At 44.0% G+C, this 22,505-nt stretch overlaps 1 protein-coding gene across 1 annotated transcript in view; it reads right to left on the reverse strand.

Annotated features, from left to right (window-relative positions):
* KLHL35 (kelch like family member 35) overlaps positions 1 to 22,505 on the reverse strand; it is a 240,147-nt gene that overhangs the window by 33,167 nt on the left and 184,475 nt on the right. The window contains exon 4 of the mRNA XM_069640064.1: positions 3,982 to 4,100. Coding sequence (XP_069496165.1) covers positions 3,982 to 4,100 — 119 coding nt within the window. The remainder of the gene's footprint in view (positions 1 to 3,981; positions 4,101 to 22,505) is intronic.

A 22,505-nucleotide genomic window follows, 5' to 3' on the forward strand; every position in this document is an offset into this window, starting at 1 on the left:
ATAAACGTTTTTTGGGAGTCGGGGGCACCCCCTTCTCCATCAAATCTTTTAAAAATTACTCGACAAAATTACACCAAACCAACAACAAAAAAATAACTGCAATGGCTTTGTGGCCAAGTTGTTTCTTATTTGGTATAAATCCAACCAGCTGTGTTCGTGCTATGAGTGTTGAATCGTAGCACTTTTTCTGTATGGGAAAATGAATAGGACTAAGCCGAAAACAGCATTTTTGTTTTCTTAATATCCCCCTCCCACCCAGTCCTACTCCACTACTCTCCCGATTCCCTTCAGTTAATTGCTCTTCTTACTGTTCTGGTGACTGATTCATATTGTAATTTGCTTCTACCGTTATATTGTTTATGTTTCATGTATTAAGTTGTTCAATTGTGCAGCGCTTTGGTGTAAAGCGCTATAAAAACCAATAAATACAAATATTAAAATACATTCTTCCCAAAATGTCCAGTTTTGAGGGGCCCCTATCAAACCTTTTATTTGGAAAATGTCATCCAAATCTGTTGAGCGAGCCAAAAGTAATTAACCATAGAATTCTGGTTAAAGTCTACATACACAGGCTTCACCTTATTTATATGGCAGCAACCACCACTGTATAATCGAGCCATTTTCCAAACAAAGGTTTGTCACGGGTCCCCACAAACTGGACATTTTGGGAACAATTTGTTAACATATTTAAATGATATTAAGAAAACAATAAAACGCTGTTTTAGGCTTATTCCGATTCATGATCCCATACAGAAAAAGTGTAATTTGTAGGAAACCATTGCGAGTAACCACTAGACAGGTTTGTATCAAATAAGAAACAACTTAGGCACACACTGTTGAGTCGATTTCCGGGACTGGTTTGGGGTAAATCAGCCCAGTAGCTTTTAAAATATTTGACAATGAGGGGGTTGTACACTGCTCCCAAAAAAATACCTATATCTCTCATGGTGCTTTGCAGAAGAGAGGATGAGATGTTTTTCAGAAATGGAAAAATGACACGTTTTCTGAAAATTCTATTGCTGGATGGATTTGTATGTAATTTTCCAAAGAGAAAGTTTGTTAAGGCCCCCACTCCAAACTGGAAGTTTCGGTAACAATACGTTACAAAAAGAAAACATTATTAAGAAAATCAAAAAGCTTAGTTTGTTTTCAGACTACTGTCTTTTATATTCCCAGAGAAAAAGTGCAGTTTTTTAACAGCCGTAGCACAAACAAATGGATGGGCAGATTTGGCCCAAATAAGAAACAACTTGGGCACAAAGCGTTGACTTAATTTCCTTGACTAGTTTGGGGGTAAATCCATACAGTCGTTTTTAAAATATTCAACAGAGAAGGTGGTGCCTCCTGCTCCTTCAAACCTTTATATCAGCCTAGCTGCTTTGCAGCAGTGGGGCTGAGCGAGGCTAGTAACTTTTCACTTGCTAGATGGATTTCGATGACATTTTCCAAACAAAATGTTTGTCAAGGGCTCCCCCAAACTGGACATTATGGGAATCATTTGTTAAATCATTGATGACATCACTAATGACTTAATTATTGACATCACTTATTACATTATATATGACATCACTGATTCCACCACCGATGACATCATCACTTATGTATGTTAAAATATGTGTGTGTCAAACATTTGGTACATATGTCATTTGAGTATACTTAATAAAAATAAGAACATGACTTAGAACAATAGATGGATACACATGTATGAGAATGCAGTGATAAAATCGAGGCAAAAAAATCGCGGCAAAATTGCTGTGGTTTGACCTGTTAAAGGTGTACCCCATTACACCATTTCTGGGGAACGGGGATACAGGGGCGTCCCCGCTCTCCTTAAATGGTATAATGGGTCCAGGGGTTGCGGGGGTTTTCCCCACATCCTTTACATGCATTGCAGCGGCAAAACCACTGCCTTTTTGCCGTGATATTTTGTGTTCACGGCCATTTTTGCCGCGATTTTAACACATGGCACCAGACATGAGTACTTGTGGAGCATTCATTTGTAGTATTTATTAAGGAATGAAATTTAAAACATAAATATGTAATATTTTAGAAATAACTTTCATTTCATTTAGTAGCAAGCAATTAAAACAGTCCATTGCATAGAATGTACCTCATTTTGGCAAATGTACTTTAGATATATGTAAGATAATAGAATATGTACATACATTAGGAAAATGCTAAATGTGCAGATTTAAATTTTCTGTTGTGCTTATTATAAAATAGTGTATAAACGTATTGTTTTCTAAATTAAGCTTTGAAATTGAAGATGTACTTTTAGGCCATCATTATGAGTGACCCGGTCTGGAAAAAAGGGCTGCTAACAACGGTTACCAGCACCTTTTCTGGACCGGGTCACTATGAGTCCGCAGGTAGGGGCTGGGAACTACCGACAGGCCTGACCTGGCCGGCAGAAAAATCACTGAAGCACCTGCACCATTTGGGAAGGTACTGCTCCTCTGCCACCTGTAATATCCCGGTATTACCAGGATATCGGCCGGCGGAAACGGTAAGCTGAGGTTGCCGGTAGGCCGCCGGTAATACCAGCGGCCTACCAGCAACCTTGTAATGAGGCCCTTAGACATGTTATTGGATTTATATTACTTTCACTTTCTTAAAATAATTAGGACTTTTTATTCCAATCTACCAGATGACCTGTCAAAGGATATTAATCATTACACACTGTACTATTTTTTGTTGTACTCATGCTTGTATGTACATCTAATTGGGGACCACACACTAAATTTAAATAAATCATAGCAGAATAAAATGTACTTAGAAAATAAGTATATGCATATATATCTTATGTAAAAGAAAATAGTCCTAAAAGTTGAAAATGTCATTAATATAATCATTGCGTTTATCAGTCAAGTCATATATGTTATGTCTGATGTCATCAGTGATGTAATCCGTCATGTCACATATGATGTAATGGATATAATCACTGATGTAATCTCTGATGTCATAGTTGTGGTCATACGCTGCACAACAGGGGGCAAGTAGTTAAGGTGGCTTTGCCTGGATTGTCTGCCGAATTTCAAGGGTTTTGTTTCATTAAATGTTGTTCACCTTAACGTCTCTTTAACTAAGGTTTTTTTCATTGAATAGATGTATACACAGTGTTTCTAGTTATCAATATATCTGCATTTCCAGTGAAGGTTGACACCTAATTAAACGCAGTGGCTTCATTACATTGGTTTAAAGGTGCTTTATGCAATGTCCATCTTACAATGTACATCAATGGATAACTCCTGGCAAGGAGAAGTGCTTTGATCATTTAACCGCCTTAAAGCAGAAATATATCAGTTCCTACTAGGACATAGGCATTTAATTCCTAAGCAATTGACAGGGCCTGCCCAGGACCTGGAGGGCCAATTTATGGGGAGTAAAGTGGTTAAAATGACTGCCATGCTTCGAGAGCTATTATCATACTTCCTTAAGCTGATGAACTAGGGTGCCTGGTTGACATGCATAATTCACAGGAATGCTGTCAATTCTCCTTGTTTATGCTGTCATTCCAGTGAAATATGACATAATTGTTCTCGATTATCGGCAATGGCTCCACCACACTGTGGGAGACCATGTTAGGTTAGCGCTGTACAGAAAAACATTCAAAACACAAAGAGTAGTGTAGTACCTTACCCCGCTTCAGGAAAGGACCACGAATCAGAGCGGATAAGGGAGTTCGGTTCTTGTATTAATAAATGTCACCAGCAACATACTGTGATACCCCCTCCTCCAGAATTGACCTCTTTCTCAACCGCTGTTCTTGCACCCCGGTCCACGACCACACATTCTGACCCCCGCATCCCGCGTACATTACATGTCTGACTCCGACACTACAGGTAGTGCATGGGCAAATACATTCTCCAATAATCAGTACTTATCTGCATTTTCTGGACTGGCTCTTAAGAGTCTAATAACCCTACGTGTCAGAATAACGCAGTTATGTCATTATTTAAGGAAGCATAGAGCCCTACAAACCTTGCCCTGGAGAGTCGCCATCTTGTGTCTCCACCTGCCCTTGTGCAACGAAGCAACCTTTATCCAGACCTTTAGCTGGGAGCTGAACATCCACACATCGCGGCTGTTAATATGTCCTCCTGCAAAGCAATAGATTAGTGGATAATTGTTAATAATATAAATATGCAGGGCACATAGGTTAGGTAACATTATTCTGCTGCTCAATCTCGTTGTAAATAAAATAAAAAAAAGTCCAGTTCATATTAAAGTTCGTTAATAGTGCCAATGATGGGCCACCCTGAAGCTCCTGGAGTCAGGAGTGAGCAGCCAGTTTTCACGTTCAGCATAGATTTTAGCCTTGCCTGGTGCAGATTTTTAAAGCTTCAAAGTAACGAACTCCTTATGATACTTGGAAAGAACAAGATCAGGGAAGGTTGTTACCAGTTCAAAGGGAGCTGCTTTAGCTTTGTTTTCCAGTGCCTTGTGAAACTAAGAGAAGACTTCTAGGAGAAGAGCTGCATGTTCTCTGGCTGCTCCACTGTGGTAGAGGTCAGATCATGTTGAATTTCAGAAATCTACTAAAGCACAAGCTTATCTAGTCTTCCTATGGTTTTTCATTTGTTTTTATGTTCCCATATCTAATTCATGGCTTGAATAGTTTTATGTTTTATTGATAACACTCTCAGGTGGCTCTTTTGTAGCTTTAAAATCGCAGACTGCAATAATGACACCGAGCATATGGTTAAGACACTTGGGGTGATTCTTGACCAAGAATTGTCCATGAAAAATCAGGTGAATGATCTTGTATACTGCACTTGTTACCATCTGAAGCTCCTAGCCCAGCTACAGCCCTTTTTGTCATCAGCCAATCGCTCCATAGTGGTGCGAGCCATTATAGGAGCTAGTGGACTACTGCTTTAGCCTACCGCTAGGAATCGCTAAACAAGACATGACCCAGTTGCAGGTGATTCAGAACAACGCAGTGCACATTGTAGCAGGTCTCCAAAGGAGAGAACAGGTCACGGCAGCTAGGAGAGCATTATATTGGCTTCCCGTTCGCAGCCGAATGATCTATTGCATGATGTGTATTACACACAACTGTCTTTCAGGTCAATCCCCCAAGTACCTGCCCAGCCGCATTTCGCACCTAGGGGCACGTAGAGTGCTGAAATCTAACAACGCTGGTTTGCTAGAAATGCCAGGATCTCACCTTTCCTATGTGGAGCACAGTTTTTTCCCTCACACTGCCCCGCGGATATGGAACGCCCTTCCACTGGATTTTAGATCCTGTACTAGTCTGCAGCGTTTTAAATGCAGGTTGAAAACTTATCTATTTGAGTAAAGCTATGACCACCCTCAATTTCTCGCTCTCCCTGACTTCCCCATTCCTTTTGATTCTCTTTTTGTGTTGTCGTGTAAGGTTGGCGCCCCTATGCGTCTGGGCTTTGTCTTATGCGCGATATAAATAAAATAAATTAAAATAAATCAATGAATACACCAAACTAAACTAGTCTTTCATACTTTCTGAGAACTGTTTAACAGTCGAAGGATCAACAAATTATTGGAGACAGATGTCTGGTCGACTTCTCTCTTTATTTGAAATAAAACGATCACTGGTTTGGGACTAAGGACTAAATGAATTGTCTGTGGGATTTTAAACAGAAAGGGGTGGTATCTAAACAAACCAGTGACCGGTTCTTGGAAAACACAACTTGTGTTTAGCCTGATTTGCTATTTTTCTGGAGGACTGAGGGCGTAGTCCCTACTACACTAACTCCTGGTCATGGGGGAGTGACCATGCAGTGGTCACCCGGTAACTCACAGTCTTTGGGATTTGAAAGCACAATTGACGTTGCTGGGCATGAAGATTAGCATTTCTATCAGCCCCACCAACTGGTGCCATTAGGGCACGGGTCTGCAACCTTTACCTCTCCAGATATTTTGGACTACAACTTTCTTCATAACCGGTTGGCAAATTCAACAGTAATTACCATGGGCATCGTGGTCCAAAGCATCTAGAGAGCCTCTGCGTGCACACCCCTGCAATAGGGTGTCCTGCAATAGGGTGTCTGATGAAGATCCTGTGCCAAACGGTATCAATTTAGTAAGTACAGGGAACAAGGCTGGTTCTCACTTCTCCTTCTCCAACTTTCTCGCTCACACTCTCTCTAAGCCCCATGTTTTTGGTTTTGGGGTCAAGGTTTCTAGTAGGTTGCCAAAAGTGAAAGCCCTTCATTGTTACTTAGACTGTGCCTTACTCAACATCCTGTGAATCAATCTCAAGCACCAAGTCAGTCCTTTCCTTTCCTTTCCTTTCCTTTCCTTTCCTTTCCTTTCCTTTCCTTTCCTTTCCTTTCCTTCCTTCCTTCCTTCCTTCCTTCCTTCCTTCCTTCCTTCCTTCCTCCCTGCCTACCCCCGGAGCACCAGGCCAGGCCCAGCACCCCCGGAAGCAGACATCATGCCCTCGGGTAAAAGCCCAGCGGCCCCTTATAGGGGCTCTTTGGACTCAGTCCTGGCGCCTTTGGCGCCAGGCTCATGTTGGACATCAGTCCTGGCGCCATAGGCGCCAGGCTCATAAAGGGAGGTGTTTTGTGCACTTACCTGATGCAGACCATGCTGCACGCTTCAGGCCTCCCTGAGACCTGAAAGGGACTATTTTTTCATAGGGACTATTTTTTCACTCGGCGTGGCCAGGGAAGGATACATACCTAGTTGGGGAAGGATACATACCTGGGACTTCTTTGGAGGCTATTTAAGCCACGCCCAGACAGCAGCTCATGCTTCGCGTTGTTCTGCTTCCTGCAGCTTAACGCTCACCGTGTCTGCTCCTGCTCCTGGACTCCAGCCACGCCTGCCTCGAACCTGGAAGGAAGGAAGAGAAGAGAAAGGTGAAAACCAAGGACTATTTCAAACTTCTTACCTGCATCCGGAATCTTCTCGCCAGCATCCCTGAAGAAAGACTTCCATTTAAAAGCATTGCGTTGCTCGCTGCAGCGCCACGCTTCACTCACCTGTCCTCGAGACATCTCCCGGCTCCATCGCGGCTGTCAGCATTGGACGCCACATCTCTGCACCTAGGGGAGAGAGGAAGAAACAAAAGGTGAGCAGAAGGAACACAGAAGGAACGCCTGATTAACAGCCATAATACTTACTGGCTTTTCTTCCACATTTCGGGTTGGCGCCGCCCCGTTGGCAGGTACCGTACCCCGGCCCCTACGGGGAAAGGACAAGAGACATTTCTGGGGAATGATAAGGACATTTAGAGGGAACGCCCTCATCACTACTCACCTCGGCAGTTTAACCCCTCGACGCATCGCCTTCATTCTGCACCTGAAATAAAGGACAGATCACAGGTTAGAAAGACAACATAAAGGGGGCCTCACTTGAACTTTGAACTTTCATACTTACGGCGCATTGCTCAGGAAAGTCAAGTGGATTTTGCAAGCGCCATTCTGAAAACCAGTGAAGTAACTGGACGAACGCGAGCCCCTGCACCAGAAGCAGGATGGAGAGTTCATCCTTCCAAACCATACGGTGAGCTTAAACCGGGGTTTGGAGGAAGTTAGAGAGGAACGAAGGGGAAAAGGGGGGAGCTAGCACACTATTCTGCAGACTGTTAATCCCCTTTCTCATCTGCAGAAGGATTTTCCTACGGGCCAGGCAAGCACGATTTGGAGGTCCTGTCCAATCGGTGTTCCGGGTCCTGCGCATCGCGCTAGAAGAGGCCACAGCAATCCAGACTAGACCAGCGCCCCCGTGGGAACCAGGTGAGCGTTACAGAACGCGAAGCCTTCCTACAAATTCCCACCCAGGCGCTATGGAAACTTCCGAAACTGACCAGTTGGCCCAATTACTGGGGGAATTACGGGCTGAAGTACACGCCACTCGTCAAGAGACTAGTGCCCTCAGGAGGGAAGTGATTGTAATAAAGGATAGAGCTGATGACCTGGCTAAACAGCTTTTGCAAGGTCAAGCTGGACAAACTCCTTTACCCGGTTCTGGGGGGAACCCTGCTCCTGTGGTTTCCAGTAACCCGGTGCAGATTAATCTACCTGGAAACATGCCGCTGGCCCCACCTGAACGCTTTGCTGGGGACCCCAAACGATTCGCCGTATTCATGAATCAGTGTCGTTTGCACTTCCTATGAAGACCTGGGGCCTTCCCTAATGATCAGACCAAGGTAGCCTTTGTGTTGTCATATCTCAGCGGCTGTGCTGCCGATTGGTCAGTCCCACTGGTAACTCAAGATGACCCGATTCTTTGTGATTTTCAAGGATTTCAAACAAGCATGGAAAGGTTATTTGCTCGACACTCCCAGGGACAGGCTCTGGATGACGAACTTCTATCTCTGCGACAGGGCAATCAAGACCTTCTATCCTACATTGCAACCTTCAATAGACTAATTGTGGAAACTGGTTGGCCAGAGGATGAAAGAATCACGTTATTCTATCGAGGTCTATGCGGAGAACTTAAAGATGTCCTGGCACAAGTTGTAAATCCGCCCCAAGAATGATGCACTGAATATATAGACTTAGTGGTCCAATTGGATCACAGGCTGCAAAACAGAAAAGCAGATCGGTCCAAGTTTGAAACCCGGGTGTTGGCCAAGACCCACGCTAACCCCAAGGGGGCTGATGGCTCGGAGCCTATGCAAATCAGAGGGGTTAAAGGACCCCTAACTCAAAAAGAACGGGAAAGAAGACGACAGGTGCAATTATGCCTTTATTGTGGGTCCTCTGGACACTTTCTACGAGATTGCCCGGTTAAGCCGCCCAAGAAGGTGGTAGGAGCCGCTGATAAAATCCATGGAAACTCTGTATCGGGAAACGATCACGCCCGGCAAGCGTAGGGGTCCGCTTGCCGAGCTTGAAAACTAACTCTCAGACCTGGCATTTCATTGTGCCAATGGTCCTCGTAGATCCGGAACAGCCTAAATGGTTGCATGCTATAAAGGCATACATCGATAGCGGGGCTATAGGAAACTATGTGGATCGAGAATTGGTCTCTAGGATAAACCTCCCTCTGCGTCCTAAAACCAACAAAGATGTCATCACCACAGTAGATGGAACCGAAATTGCCTCTGGACCGGTAACACATTCCACAGCTGAGGTGACACTTGTAGGTCCGGATGGCCATCGGGAGGCAGTTGTGTTTGATGTAATCAAGGCTCCACAGTTTCAGCTTATTCTCGGATTCCCTTGGTTAGAGACACATAATCCTCAAATTGATTGGCGAGCGAAGAGAATAACCTTCCCGGATTGTGCACAAACCTGCTACCCAGAAAATCCAAAGATTAATCTAGCATCAGTAACCTCTGTCCCCGTGCAACTACCTCCAGAGTACCAAGACTTTCAGGACGTCTTCCAAAAGGAACAGGCCAACACGTTACCTCCCCACAGATCGTACGATTGCCAAATCGATCTGGTGCCCGGTGCACAACCCCCTTGTAGCAGGATTTACGCCCTTACTGAACCAGAGAATCTGCATTTTAGACAATATTTAGATCAATACCTCGCCAATGTTTTCATTCGCCCGTCAAAGTCCCCGGCATCCTCAGCTTTGTTCTTCGTGCCTAAAAAAGAAGGCGACCTTAGAACTTGTATCGATTACCGCGCATTGAACCAGATAACTGTTAAAAATCGTTACCCTCTGCCTCTGATCCCTGAACTTCTTGACCAGGTGAAGGACGCTTGCCTATACACCAAGTTAGATCTCCGGGGGGCTTATCATCTGGTACGAGTAAAAGAAGGTGACGAATGGAAAACGGCCTTCCGTACAAAATATGGACTATTCGAATACCAGGTGATGCCTTTCGGGTTGTGCAACGCGCCTGCAGCCTTCCAATTCTTCATGAACGATGTCCTTCGGGAACTCATCGATGTCTGTGTTGTCGTGTATATCGATGACATTCTTGTGTACTCCTCTTCGGAATCTGATCACAGAAAGCATGTCAGTGCCGTCCTAGAGAAACTGCGCCAGCACAAACTGTTTGCCAAGCTGGAAAAATGTGTTTTCCATACCACCGAGGTTGAGTTTCTCGGATTCATCCTGACACCTAAAGGGGTCCGAATGGATTCACGGAAAGTGGATGCCATCCTCAAATGGCCATCACCTAGTTCGGTGAAAGGTGTCCAAAGCATGCTTGGTTTTGCCAACTTTTATCGCAGGTTTATCCCGGAGTTTTCACCTGTGGTGCAACCCATCACTGCACTCTTGCGAAAAAATAAACGTTTTGAATGGACCGAGGAAGCCGAACAGGCCTTTCAGGAGTTGAAAGCTAAGTTCACGTCCGCACCTATTTTGAAGCACCCACGTCCCGATCTCCCATATATAGTCAAAACCGACGCGTCCAGCTTAGCCATGGGAGCTGTCCTGTCTCAGAGAGACCCTGAAACCAACCAACTGCACCCCGTAGCATTTTGGTCCAGAAAGTTCTCGTCGCCGGAGATAAATTATGCGATCACCGATAAGGAACTATTAGCCATTAAGTCCGCCTTTAAGGCTTGGCGGCATTATCTCCTCGGCGCCCGGCATACCATCACCGTGATCACTGATAACCGAAATTTACAATATTTAAAAACTGCCAATGCTCAATCATCCCGACAGCTCCGATGGGCTTTGTTCTTTGCTGAGTTCGATTTTGTAATCACCTACCGCCCCGGCTATAAGAATGGTAAGGCGGACGCTCTATCCCGAATTGGAATGGAAGAAATAGACTCAAACTCAGAACCTGTGCCGATAATTCCCGAACAAAGAATTTTGGGGATAACCACTTTACAAACCCTTGAAGACATTCAAGCACAAGTGAAACAATTCCTGGACTCTTCAGCCTTGCAGGATTGGATCAAAAGGGGGTCTAACTTTTCAGTCAAGGATGGCTTACCTTACTTCCAAGGACGCTTATTTTTGCCAGAAAAGGAATTGCAAGAACTGGTTATTTCCCGTCATCATGATACCCTGATGGAAGGACATCCTGGCATTGCCAAAACAGAGGAAAAGGTTAAACGACAATTCTGGTGGCCTTCCTGGCGAAAGGATATTAAATCTTTTGTGATGTCCTGTGGAGTTTGTGCCCAAAACAAAGGTCAAAAGACAAGACCCGCCAGTCTTCTTCAGCCCTTAGACATTCCACCAGCACCTTGGCACACCCTGTCACTAGATTTTATCACGGACCTGCCCTCTTGTAATGGTTACAATACTATTCTGGTCGTGGTGGATTTATTTTCCAAAATGGCCCACTTTATTCCGTTGAAAGGATTACCTTCAGCCTTTGTTCTTGCCAAGGAATTCCTCGAAAATATCATCCGTTTGCATGGATTCCCGTCCATACTAGTCTCCGATCGGGGAAGCCAGTTTATTTCTCATTTTTGGAAAAAGTGTTGTCAACTGGCACAAATCGACGTAAGACTCTCGACCAGCCACCACCCACAGACCGATGGTCAGACGGAGAGAACGAACCAGACCCTTGAACAATATCTACGATGTATGTTGCAATAATCGGAGGGTAATTGGAAGGACATTTTATGGGTGGCTGAATATGCATACAATAACTCGATACACTCTGGAACTGGTCAGAGCCCCTTTTATACCCTATATGGACATCACCCTCGTACTTCAGACTTGGACTCACCTCTGAGCCTTGAAATGCCCGCAGTGGACCATTTGCATTCTACGATTACTCAAGCCTTCAAGGATGCAACTGCACATTTGCAACATGCGAAAGGGAAATACAAAAAGAATGCGGATCTGCATCGAAGAGAGGCGCCTCCATACCAAATAGCGGATCAATTATGGTTGGCTACCAAACACCTATCACTCAAGGGGCCTCGAACTTTTAATCCAAGGTATTTAGGCCCTTACTCGATCAAAGCTATAATCAACCCAGTGGCAGTCAAGCTCGATCTACCAGCTAACATGCGGATTCACCCCGTTTTTCATGTGTCACTTTTGAAACCAGTGCACCCAGGAACCAGATTAACAAAGCCACCAGAACCGATTCAGATAGATGGGGAGCCTGAATTCGAGGTGAAGAACATTTTGGATTCTAAGATCTCAAAATTAAAACTTTTCTATCTAATTGATTGGAAAGGGTACGGGCCTCAGGAAAGGTCTTGGGGACCCAGTGATAACGTACATGCACCTCGGCTGGTAAAAAGGTTCCATCGGAATTTCCCAAACAAACCGAAACCTCCAGAAGGAACGACCTTGGGAGGGGCCTTGGGGGGGGAGTGCTGTCATGATGCCTACCCCCGGAGCACCAGGCCAGGCCCAGCACCCCCGGAAGCAGGCATCATGCCCTCGGGTAAAAGCCCAGCGGCCCCTTATAGGGGCTCTTTGGACTCAGTCCTGGCGCCTTTGGCGCCAGGCTCATGTTGGACATCAGTCCTGGTGCCATAGGCGCCAGGCTCATAAAGGGAGGTGTTTTGTGCACTTACCTGATGCAGACCATGCTGCACGCTTCAGGCCTCCCTGAGACCTGAAAGGGACTATTTATTCATAGGGACTATTTTTTCACTCGGGCGTGGCCAGGGAAGGATACATACCTAGTTGGGGAAGGATACATACCTGGGACTTCTTTGGAGGCTATTTAAGCCACGCCCAGACAGCAGCTCATGCTTCGCGTTGTTCTGCTTCCTGCAGCTTAACGCTCACCGTGTCTGCTCCTGCTCCTGGACTCCAGCCACGCCCGCCTCGAACCTGGAAGGAAGGAAGAGAAGAGAAAGGTGAAAACCAAGGACTATTTCAAACTTCTTACCTGCATCCGGAATCTTCTCGCCAGCATCCCTGAAGAAAGACTTCCATTTAAAAGCATTGCGTTGCTCGCTGCAGCGCCACGCTTCACTCACCTGTCCTCGAGACATCTTCTGGCTCCATCGCGGCTGTCAGCATTGGACGCCACATCTCTGCACCTAGGGGAGAGAGGAAGAAACAAAAGGTGAGCAGAAGGAACACAGAAGGAAAGCCTGATTAACAGCCATAATACTTATTGGCTTTTCTTCCACATTTCGGGTCGGCGCCGCCCCGTTGGCAGGTACCGTACCCCGGCCCCTATGGGGAAAGGACAAGAGACATTTCTGGGGAATGATAAGGACATTTAGAGGGATCGCCCTCATCACTACTCACCTCGGCAGTTTAACCCCTCGACGCATCGCCTTCATTCTGCACCTGAAATAAAGGACAGATCACAGGTTAGAAAGACAACATAAAGGGAGCCTCACTTGAACTTTGAACTTTCATACTTACGGCGCTCAGGAAAGTCAAGTGGATTTTGCCAGCGCCATTCTGAAAACCAGTGAAGTAACTGGATGAACGCGCGCCCCTGCACCAGAAGCAGGATGGAGAGTTCATCCTTCCAAACCATAAGGTGAGCTTAAACCGGGTTTTGGAGGAAGTTAGAGAGGAACGAAGGGGCAAAGGGGGGAGCTAGCACACTATTCTGCAGACTGTTAATCCCCTTTCTCATCTGCAGAAGGATTTTCCTACGGGCCAGGCAAGCACGATTTGGAGGTCCTGTCCAATCGGTGTTCCGGGTCCTGCGCATCACGCTAGAGGAGGCCAAAGCAATCCAGACTAGACCAGCGCCCCCGTGGGAACCAGGTGAGCGTTACACTTCCTTCCTTCCTTCCTTCCTTCCTTCCTTCCTTCCTTCCTTCCTTCCTTCCTTCCTTCCTTCCTTCCTTCCTTCCTTCCTTCCTTCCTTCCTTCCTTCCTTCCTTCCTTCCTTCCTTCCTTCCTTCCTTCCTTCCTTCCTTCCTGTGTATGTAGTAAGCAGCAGCTCATGGTTTGCTGTGCAGGTTATGGGCTTCCGCACATCATTTCATCCTCCATCTGTCCCTGCTTGCAGGCTCTACTCACAAACCCTGCTTATATGTTCCTGAAATCCACATACAAGCATTGTTCTACTGTCTTGCTAGGTGGCAACTTATGGGCATGCCACCAAAGTTTGGGAATGGGAGAAAGGCCACCTACAAGGCCAACATCATGCCATGGGTGGCAGTCGCTGGCCCCAAGGTCTCTTTCACAACACTTCCTAAACTCGAACATGGGACCTTTTAACATGCCTCTCTCCATTCAATGAAGCACCCCTTGGTTCTTCCTGGATGGATAAGGGATTCTTACTTAAACAATTAGCATTAGTTTGCAATCTAACATCCCTGTGTTCCACTATGGAGTGTAGTATCAGTGGTGTACGTGGACCCTGATGTCCTCCGCAACATTCTCCCCATCACATACCATCCTTTCCTTGGTATGGTATGATATGATATGATAGTTTATTTATATAGCGCCTATACACAATGTGTTTCAAAGCACTTCAAGGCACGGGAGGGAACAAGGGAAAATACAATGACATTCTTACAGGTCAAGAACAACAAGAATGTGAAAAATAACTATTGTACTCGGCCTGGGGACATTTCAGATAGTGCAAGAGCTAAAACACAGATGAGGAAGGGAGGCGTGGGAGGGAAGTGGAAACAGACAGGCGACTACTGTACTAGGCCTGATTACATTTCTGGTAGAGCCGGAGATTTAAAAGAGGTGAGGGAGAAGGGGAGGAGAAAGGAGGGAGAGGAGCAAAACAAGCGACTATCGTACTAGGCCTGACAACATTTCAGATAGTGCTGGGGAGGGGGGGACAAGTAAGGGAAGGGAAGGAGACAAATATTTGTTGCTATCATACTAGGTCTACTTCCTCGAAAGAGTCCTAGCCACTCTACAGTTCGGATACATGTCTTATTAATGAATGAATTAATAACAAATGAAAATATAATGAAACAAAAATAACGACAAAAAATAACTAAATATTTTTTTCTTTTTTGGGGGTGAACCCCTGTCCCCTTAAACCCCTGTTTCCCAGGCTAAAAACCCACCCCAGCCGCTTCCTCACAAGATTTGACCCTTTTTCATTACAAATTCCATTCGTTATTTATTTATTTATTTATTTTTATTTTTTTATTTGGTTGACATTACAACTTTACAAATATTTATCTTAAGAAAAAATGCAGGATTATTAATTTTTATCATAAAATTATGACAGCATCATGTTTGTTGTAAGATTGAGTATAGACATGTAATGTAACAATATCTGATATCCAAATGTGCCATCACTTTTTGTTTAAAAACACAGGATTAACAAGATCGCTGCAACAAGAAATATCATTATTGCGCCTCCCTTTCTACATATGCTTTTAATGTGTTCATTTAGCAGTGATGTAGGATTTCTTCTCATAAGGGAAGGCCGCATCAAGTAATTGTACTGTTGCAATCCTAACAGAGATTTTTTTTTAGCCGAAAATTTCAAGCCATATTTCATTGCGAGAGCAATCAGCATATTTACGGGTCAAACATTCTTTCAATTTGGAACGTTGTGAGACAAAAACATTGCAATACATTATAATATGAGCAAGTGTTTCAGTAAGAAATTAGTCTTTACAAAAACCGCAATAACTCAATTCTTTTGTGACAAGACCTTGTCTTAATAGGATTTAATTAACTGGTCATAGATTAAGACGAAATCGCATAATTTTCATTCTTAGAATTGATGATGGGCATCTAACAAGATAATCGGCCATTCTGCAAAATTGTTTGTGGCCAAAGAGACTTCTACTCAAGTCCTTAAGTTTGAGACACTTTTCTTGGGTCATAGACCAATCATCTTGATAAAGTTTGGTCTTTGCCCGGCTCGGATTAGAAACAAGGAGGTCAATCGAAATGTTTGCCTCTGCAAGGGCATTTAAAGTATGTGTTCTCCATTTTGAAGGAAATGAGTGAAATGAAGTCAAATGGTAGTTGGCTAGAATGGCCAGACTATCCTGATTAGATATGCCCATAATACATTTCCTTAGTAGAGCGCACATTTTCCAAGTGACTTGTACATGAATTGACAAAAGACAGACTTCAAATCTTAAAAGCATGGTGGGAGTACTCTTTGGAAGCCCCAATATGCTCTTCCAAAATTTGGCTTCCAGACAATTCCAAAATTTGGGGGTCCTTGGTAGCACAGATTCCAATCCATACGTAATGACGGTAGTACTTTCTGCTGGTACCAAATTTTGCATGAATGATTTTAGCTTGAGAGACAAGCCTTGCTTGGATTGTCGATTCAAGTGACATTTCTGAGATAGAATTATTAAAATATAATCCCAGATATTTATATTCTGATACAATTTGTAATTTGCTCTTACATATCGACCATTGAAATTTGTTTCGTGATGAGGATTTGGGTTTACCAAGAATAACAATTTGAGTTTTATTTTCATTCACCGTCAGATTATTTACTGAAACATACTGCTCAAGGACATTAAGCAATGTTTGAAGCCCAGATGGAGTTTGGGATACCAAGACTAAGTCATCGGCATAGAGGAGCCATGAAATAGCTTGCTTTCCAAGCTAAGGAGGGTCAGATTGAACTGCCATGGATTCATCAGCCAGGACAAGTAGAAATAGATAGCAGTCGGGATTATTTTAGATAGTAGGCCCTCCATGTTTAACTTTACTTGTACAGATGTATTTGAATGTAGCAAACTCACAATTTTTATCAATTCTTTTGGACAGCCATATTTCGCTAGTTTCCTCAGGAGCAACACACGGTGAACAGAATCAAATGCCATGCGAAAGTCTACGAATGCAACATATAGTGGTTGCATCCGCGTGGCATAGGAAGATTTGATGGCATTAAGGATAGTTAAGTTAATTGCAGTGCCAAGACCTGAAACGAATCCAGTTTGAAATGGATCTCTTCGTTTATAAAGGAGAGACCAGGTATTTAGATCACGTAGGATCAGCCTACAGAAGATTTTCCTAGAGACATCCAGAAGGGCAATGGGACGATAGCTCATTGGGTTTTGCCTATTTCCTTTTTTGTAAATTGGGACAATGATAGACTGCGTCCATGATGACGGAATTTCTTGGTAGCAGATGATTAATCGGAAAAGTGAATATAAGATCGAAGCCCAAAGATCAATATTCTTCTTTAAAACAGCATTTGAGAGTCCATCCGGGCCTGGGGCTCGGGACATACTAGCCTTATTAATAAAGTAGTAAATGTCGTCCTCATCAAATTTAAGTACGAAAGGTGATGAAGGCAAGTCTAAAGTCTCAGGCATGGTTGGAGCGGCATACAGAGATGTAAAATGGAGAAGCCAGTCATTTTCTGACACCCCATTTCTATGCGAAGAAAGTTGAGATACATTGGTAACAGAGTTGAGTAATTGGCAAATTTGGGCTGTATTTTTACTTTGTATCTGATGAAGCATGAATTCACTATCCTTTTGTTGTTTTGTAATTCTGTAATCTGCTAACCAATTTCTATAAGCAGTTTTGATAGATCTTAGTGCAGCAATTTTCAAAACTGGTGATAAATGTCGAGCTTGTCTTTTCTGTGTTTTAAATAAGGCTTTCCTATTCCGGATTGCATTGTCAGACACTTGTGTTGGAATCGAATTGACATTCTGTTTTGTGGCATAAAATTGCATTAGATTAAAAGGAGTCACCGTGTTTGCTTTGGAGGAAATCACAGGAATCTCTTCATAGGTTTTTAAATGGTCACAATAGCATGCTAAGGAATAGTTTGACCATTTTAGTCGATTTAATGAGTTGTTGGTTTGAACCATACCCCTGAGTGAATGTCTTTTCACAATTGGTGCATGAGACAAAATAATCTTAAAAGTCACGGGGAGGTGGTCACTATACTCAGAAGACTTGATAGCGAAGTCAGTGGTGTGCTCAAAAATACTTCTTGAAACAAAAATATAGTCAATAGTAGCTGACTGATTTTGTCTAAACCATGTTGGAAGGGGAGGAGAGTCAGCTACGCTTGTGCCATTCAACATGACTAGGTTCCATGATTTCGCAAATTTGTTCCACATTCGTACACGTTCTTGATGTTTAGATGCCTCAGCATTCGTGAGATGCAAGTTCAAAATCGCCAGCAATAATCAGATGTATAATATCATATGAGAGCATAACATCCTCTAATGCAGTTGTTAGATTTTTAAGAAATAGAGCAGTTGTGATACCCATAGGATTCCAATACAGATTAAAACAGGCGATTTTGAAGGACCAAATGGTGATATAAGAGTATTGAATGAAAGGATTAGGAGAGGTCAATGGAAAAAGATGTATGTTTGCCAGAGAGTTAGTTGCAGTGAGCAGACCTAACATAGGTCTTCCTCTAGTAGCTCTTATGGCTGGTTCAAGTTGTATATCATAATTGTTCCAGGAGGGAGCAATGGACAACCATGTTTCTTGCAGTAACACCAAGACATAGTCACACAAGGTACTTTAGGTATTATTGATGAGATGAGTAAATCCTTGTGTGTTCCAGCTCACTACAGATAAACTAATTTGCTCCCCAATCTGTTCTAGTTATACTCTGGTCATATGATTAGGGCCTTTCTGCAAAAATGGAATTGAATCAGCGTTGTTTCTAGGATCATACGATTGGTATTTTTGTGTGGGTTTGAGACAGGATTTTAACAGACCTTTCGATTTATCAGTTAGTGAGATCACGAAACCCAGTTTAAACAAGTCCTCGCGTGCAGCCCAAATGATGTTATGAATAATCAAGGATCGAGTCCATATGAGGACTGCAGCAAGATTTTCCTTGTTTGGCAATTCGATTTGGTCTAGGTCATCAGACTCAATCTCTCGCAATGAAATCGTATCAGAGAAGAGTTTAAGAATACTCTGTCGATTCATTATATATGAGGGAGAGAAATCTTGTCTACATGAAAGTAACAAGGAGTGTCTATTTTCCGCTTTAGAGAGCGGCTTTTTAAAGGATGTAATTTGTTTAGTAGACAAAAGACTCGATGCAGCAGGTGATCGATTGTCAGAGTATTGTGAACCTGAACGTTTTTTGTCAAGCGCTTTCTTTGGTGGGGACAGAGGATGCAATCTAGTATTAAGCATCCATAGTCGGGCAATGGAATCTTTTATTTCATTCAGCTCAATTTGCGAGAGGTTGTTACTAGAGGAAGAGATTTGTTTTGGACTCTCATCGACATTGGCACCGAATCAGCAAAGGAGACTCGTTTTGCGAGGGAATTTTGAGTTTTGTTGGGAATCACCTTTAACACTGATTCAGGCGAGGAAGCAACTGAGGATTTAGCCGGGCCATTAGTTATAATGGGAAAGATAGGAGGTTCAAACTTCCGGGCCTCGAGATATAAATCAATTTCGTGTCTTAATGCTTCCCTTGAAGCCGCAATGTCATCTGAGAGTTCATTGCTGTGAGAGCTGTTTGGTGTGAGGTTCGGGGGTATTCTCTTAGATTTGCTTTGTTTCGATAGATAGTGACCTTCGGCCAATTTAATCAGTTCATCTAGCGGAGGGTGATCTAGGGTAACTCTAGGAGAAAGGCAAGAGTCCAAATGTTTACTTTTTTTCAAATTAGCCAGAGCAACATATTTTTTGGTTATGAGGCTCGCGGCTGCTACTGAGCTAGTGTTTGCCCTTGTAAGATTGTTAATGAATTGTTTAGTGGACGATGAGACCGCCAGCTTCGAAGTTTTCACATATTTTGATTTTTTTGGGCCGGCTGTCTGCCACATTTTTTCGTGATTGTCTTCTCCCCTACCAGATTTGTAGCTTTCATGTCAAAAACTAGATATGTGGATTTAGATGCTTTTTTCCAGTTTGCTTAGATAGGCAATCATTGAGGGGAGCCGTAAGAGAAGGTGTTGTCACACTTTTTTCTATTATGATGCCTCCAACAAATGGAACTGCTGTTGTAGTATTATGTGGGTAACTGATAGTAGAAGGAGGCAGGTGAGTTTGGGAATCTGGAATGATTTCAATAATTTGACAGTCTGGATCTTCAAGTGTTTGAGTAAAAACACATACACCTGTCGTAATGTTTTTTGGCTTTGAAACTTGCTTCTGGACCAGAGACTGGGCTATTTCTTTTTGCAATTTAGTGACATTATTTAGTTTTTCAACAACTTCGCCACATGTGTGGTTAACATCCATGGTGGATTTCATTTGTTCAGATTTGAATGAGTAGAAGTTGTCAGATGGGCATTTCAATGTGCTGTCGACAGATTCGAAAAGCTTAGCAAGAGCCATAAGAGCAATGTTCATTACCTCAAGTGTCAAATATGAGGTTTTAGGTGTATGAGAGGATTTAACTGGACTCAGGGGAGCATTGTTTGTTCTCCGTGGAGTCGGAGGAATATATGAAACTTCCAGCACCGATATGTTGCAGCCAGAGTGCCGAAACATGTCAGGGGATTTAGATAGATTAGAGCCATCTGCTCTGGCCGAGAAGCACGAGTTGTTGGTATCAAGTTCAATTACAGCTTCTTTAGAGGTTTCAGACATTACAGGAGCCCCTGAGTGTGGAGCCCCAGATGGAACATTTTGTAATAACATGCTATCTGTTAAAGAAATGGGCATTTTGGCTGTTTTTTAATTTTCCTCAGGGTGAATGTCGCTATCCAAAGGAGGCAACGCGTTAACACCCATGCACATCTCAGAGTTTAAGAGAAAGGCACCATCGGTTGGGGCAGCTGGAGGCACATGTGTGGAAAACAGAACCGCTATGCTGATGTTGTTCACATTGCCAAAACCATATTTACGAATGTCAGCATTATCCACTGTCATTTTATCCTTCGTTTTGGCTTTGCCTCGAGAAGAGCGTTGTAAGGGGGTTGAGCACAGGTTAATTGCTGCTTTACCTGGGAGTCGGTCTTCTGGTACAGACTGAGTTTCGGACATAATCCGTTGCCGTATGTTTGGAGGCATGGAGGTTGTAAGACGATACAGGCCACTTGGTTTGCGAGCCATATATTCTAATGAGCACTGTGTTCCGTTAAAATAATATTTAAAAATACAGGCTTGCTAGATCCCAACTTCAAAATAAAGGGGCAAATTTACAAGGGCTGATGTCTAAGAATAATAAGCCCGCAGGGCCCCGTTGAGCCCCGGACACCGCGGCGAAGCGGCAAATTTGGACTCAACGGGACTCGCTTGGGTGCGCGCGCGCGGTGCGTGCGGCTTCCTCCTTTTAAGGACCCGCCTCCTAAGAGGTACCAGAGAGCCTAGATAGATACAAACACAGTGTAAATACGGATTCTCAATTCTTAGATAGTATAAAGTATACTTTCTTTGGTTGAAAGTTCACCTGCTGGTAAATGCAGTCCATGTATACAAAAGTCCACTGGAATGATGCAGAGAGTCACGGCAAAGCGGGACTCAATGGGACTCGCTTGGGAGCGCGCGCACGGTGCGCGCGGCTTCCTCCTTTTAAGGACCCGCCTCCTAAGAGGTACAAGAGAGCCTGATGGTAAATGCAGTCCACGTACACAAAAGTCCACTGGAATGATGCAGAGAGTCGCAGCAAAGCGGGACTATATTTTTGGTTATAAAGACTGTATACCAACACTTCAAACCCATCGACATCAACAATCTCTCCCCAACGTACTAATATGGCTTCAGATGCACTACAGCACAAAGACTGCCACAATTCAAGTGGTAGAAAATGCCTTCAGCATTCCTTTTGATGGCAGTGCAGTTACTGGTGGTATGGGCCTTCTGGTGAGTCATTGTAACTATTAGCACCCACAAGTTCATAACACATGTGCTACTGAGATTATCAATAGAAAAGACAAATATGTACCGTACGCAGTGCTTTCTTCTAATGTGCCGCACCCAGGTATATATAGTCTCTGTTCAGTTTTCTTTACAGCAATGTGTGGTAAAGACCTCTGCCTCATTTAGGTGACATCTACTGGGTGACCAACAGGGCATTGTTCCACCCCAAGGTAGCAGATGATGAGCCCGGGGGTGGTGTAGGAGGATCCACATGTCACCCCTGCTTAGTCCCTGTCTCTAGGTGGGGTTCAGTCACATGGTGCCAAATAGAAAGTGCCCCTTTAAGGAAAGCAACCCTAATGCCCGGGGAGCAGACATCACATGGAATAAGGGATAATGGGTTCTCCCCAACATTCACTGCTTTTATTTCCACTGCAGCTATGGACGCTGTAGCAATTACTACTGCCCCTATAATAAAAGCAAGGAATGGTGGTTCTGCAAAACTGGCAGGGCCTGCCCACTCAGCACCCCAATGCATAGGTACAAGAACCCCATCTAAATCTACAGAGGGAAAGAGAGAGACCTGAATTATAGAGAGACACTTGACAGTCAGCCAGTCATCCATGCACAAGTCCCCACCCTTATCAGTGAGCAACTAAGGCTAAGAGAGTCTACACCAGCGGTAGGGCAAGGTTGTGATAACCAGAAAGAGGACTGCCCAAGTGAATAGATGAGACAGCCCAGAGTCCCACATCAGAACTGGAAGACACGCTCAGGGAATGGCACACTTTCCAGTCTGTGCAGAGGCACACCTCTGTTCCCTTACCCTAGAGAGGGGCTTCAATATAGGGCCAGGGTGTGGCAAGCAGGGTAAGGAGCGCATAAGCGGAGTGGTGAGCCAATCCCTAATTCCATATCAGGACTGTGAGTCATCCCACTGGTCCATTCAAATTTGGACATGCCTGCCCTCCTGCAGGTTTGCTCCAACTTGACCCAAAGCTGCCGGGTCTTGG

This window comes from Ambystoma mexicanum, chromosome 7q (assembly GCF_040938575.1).
Source record: "Ambystoma mexicanum isolate Mex_15411 chromosome 7q, UKY_AmexF1_1, whole genome shotgun sequence".
NCBI classification, from domain to species: Eukaryota; Metazoa; Chordata; class Amphibia; order Caudata; family Ambystomatidae; genus Ambystoma; species Ambystoma mexicanum.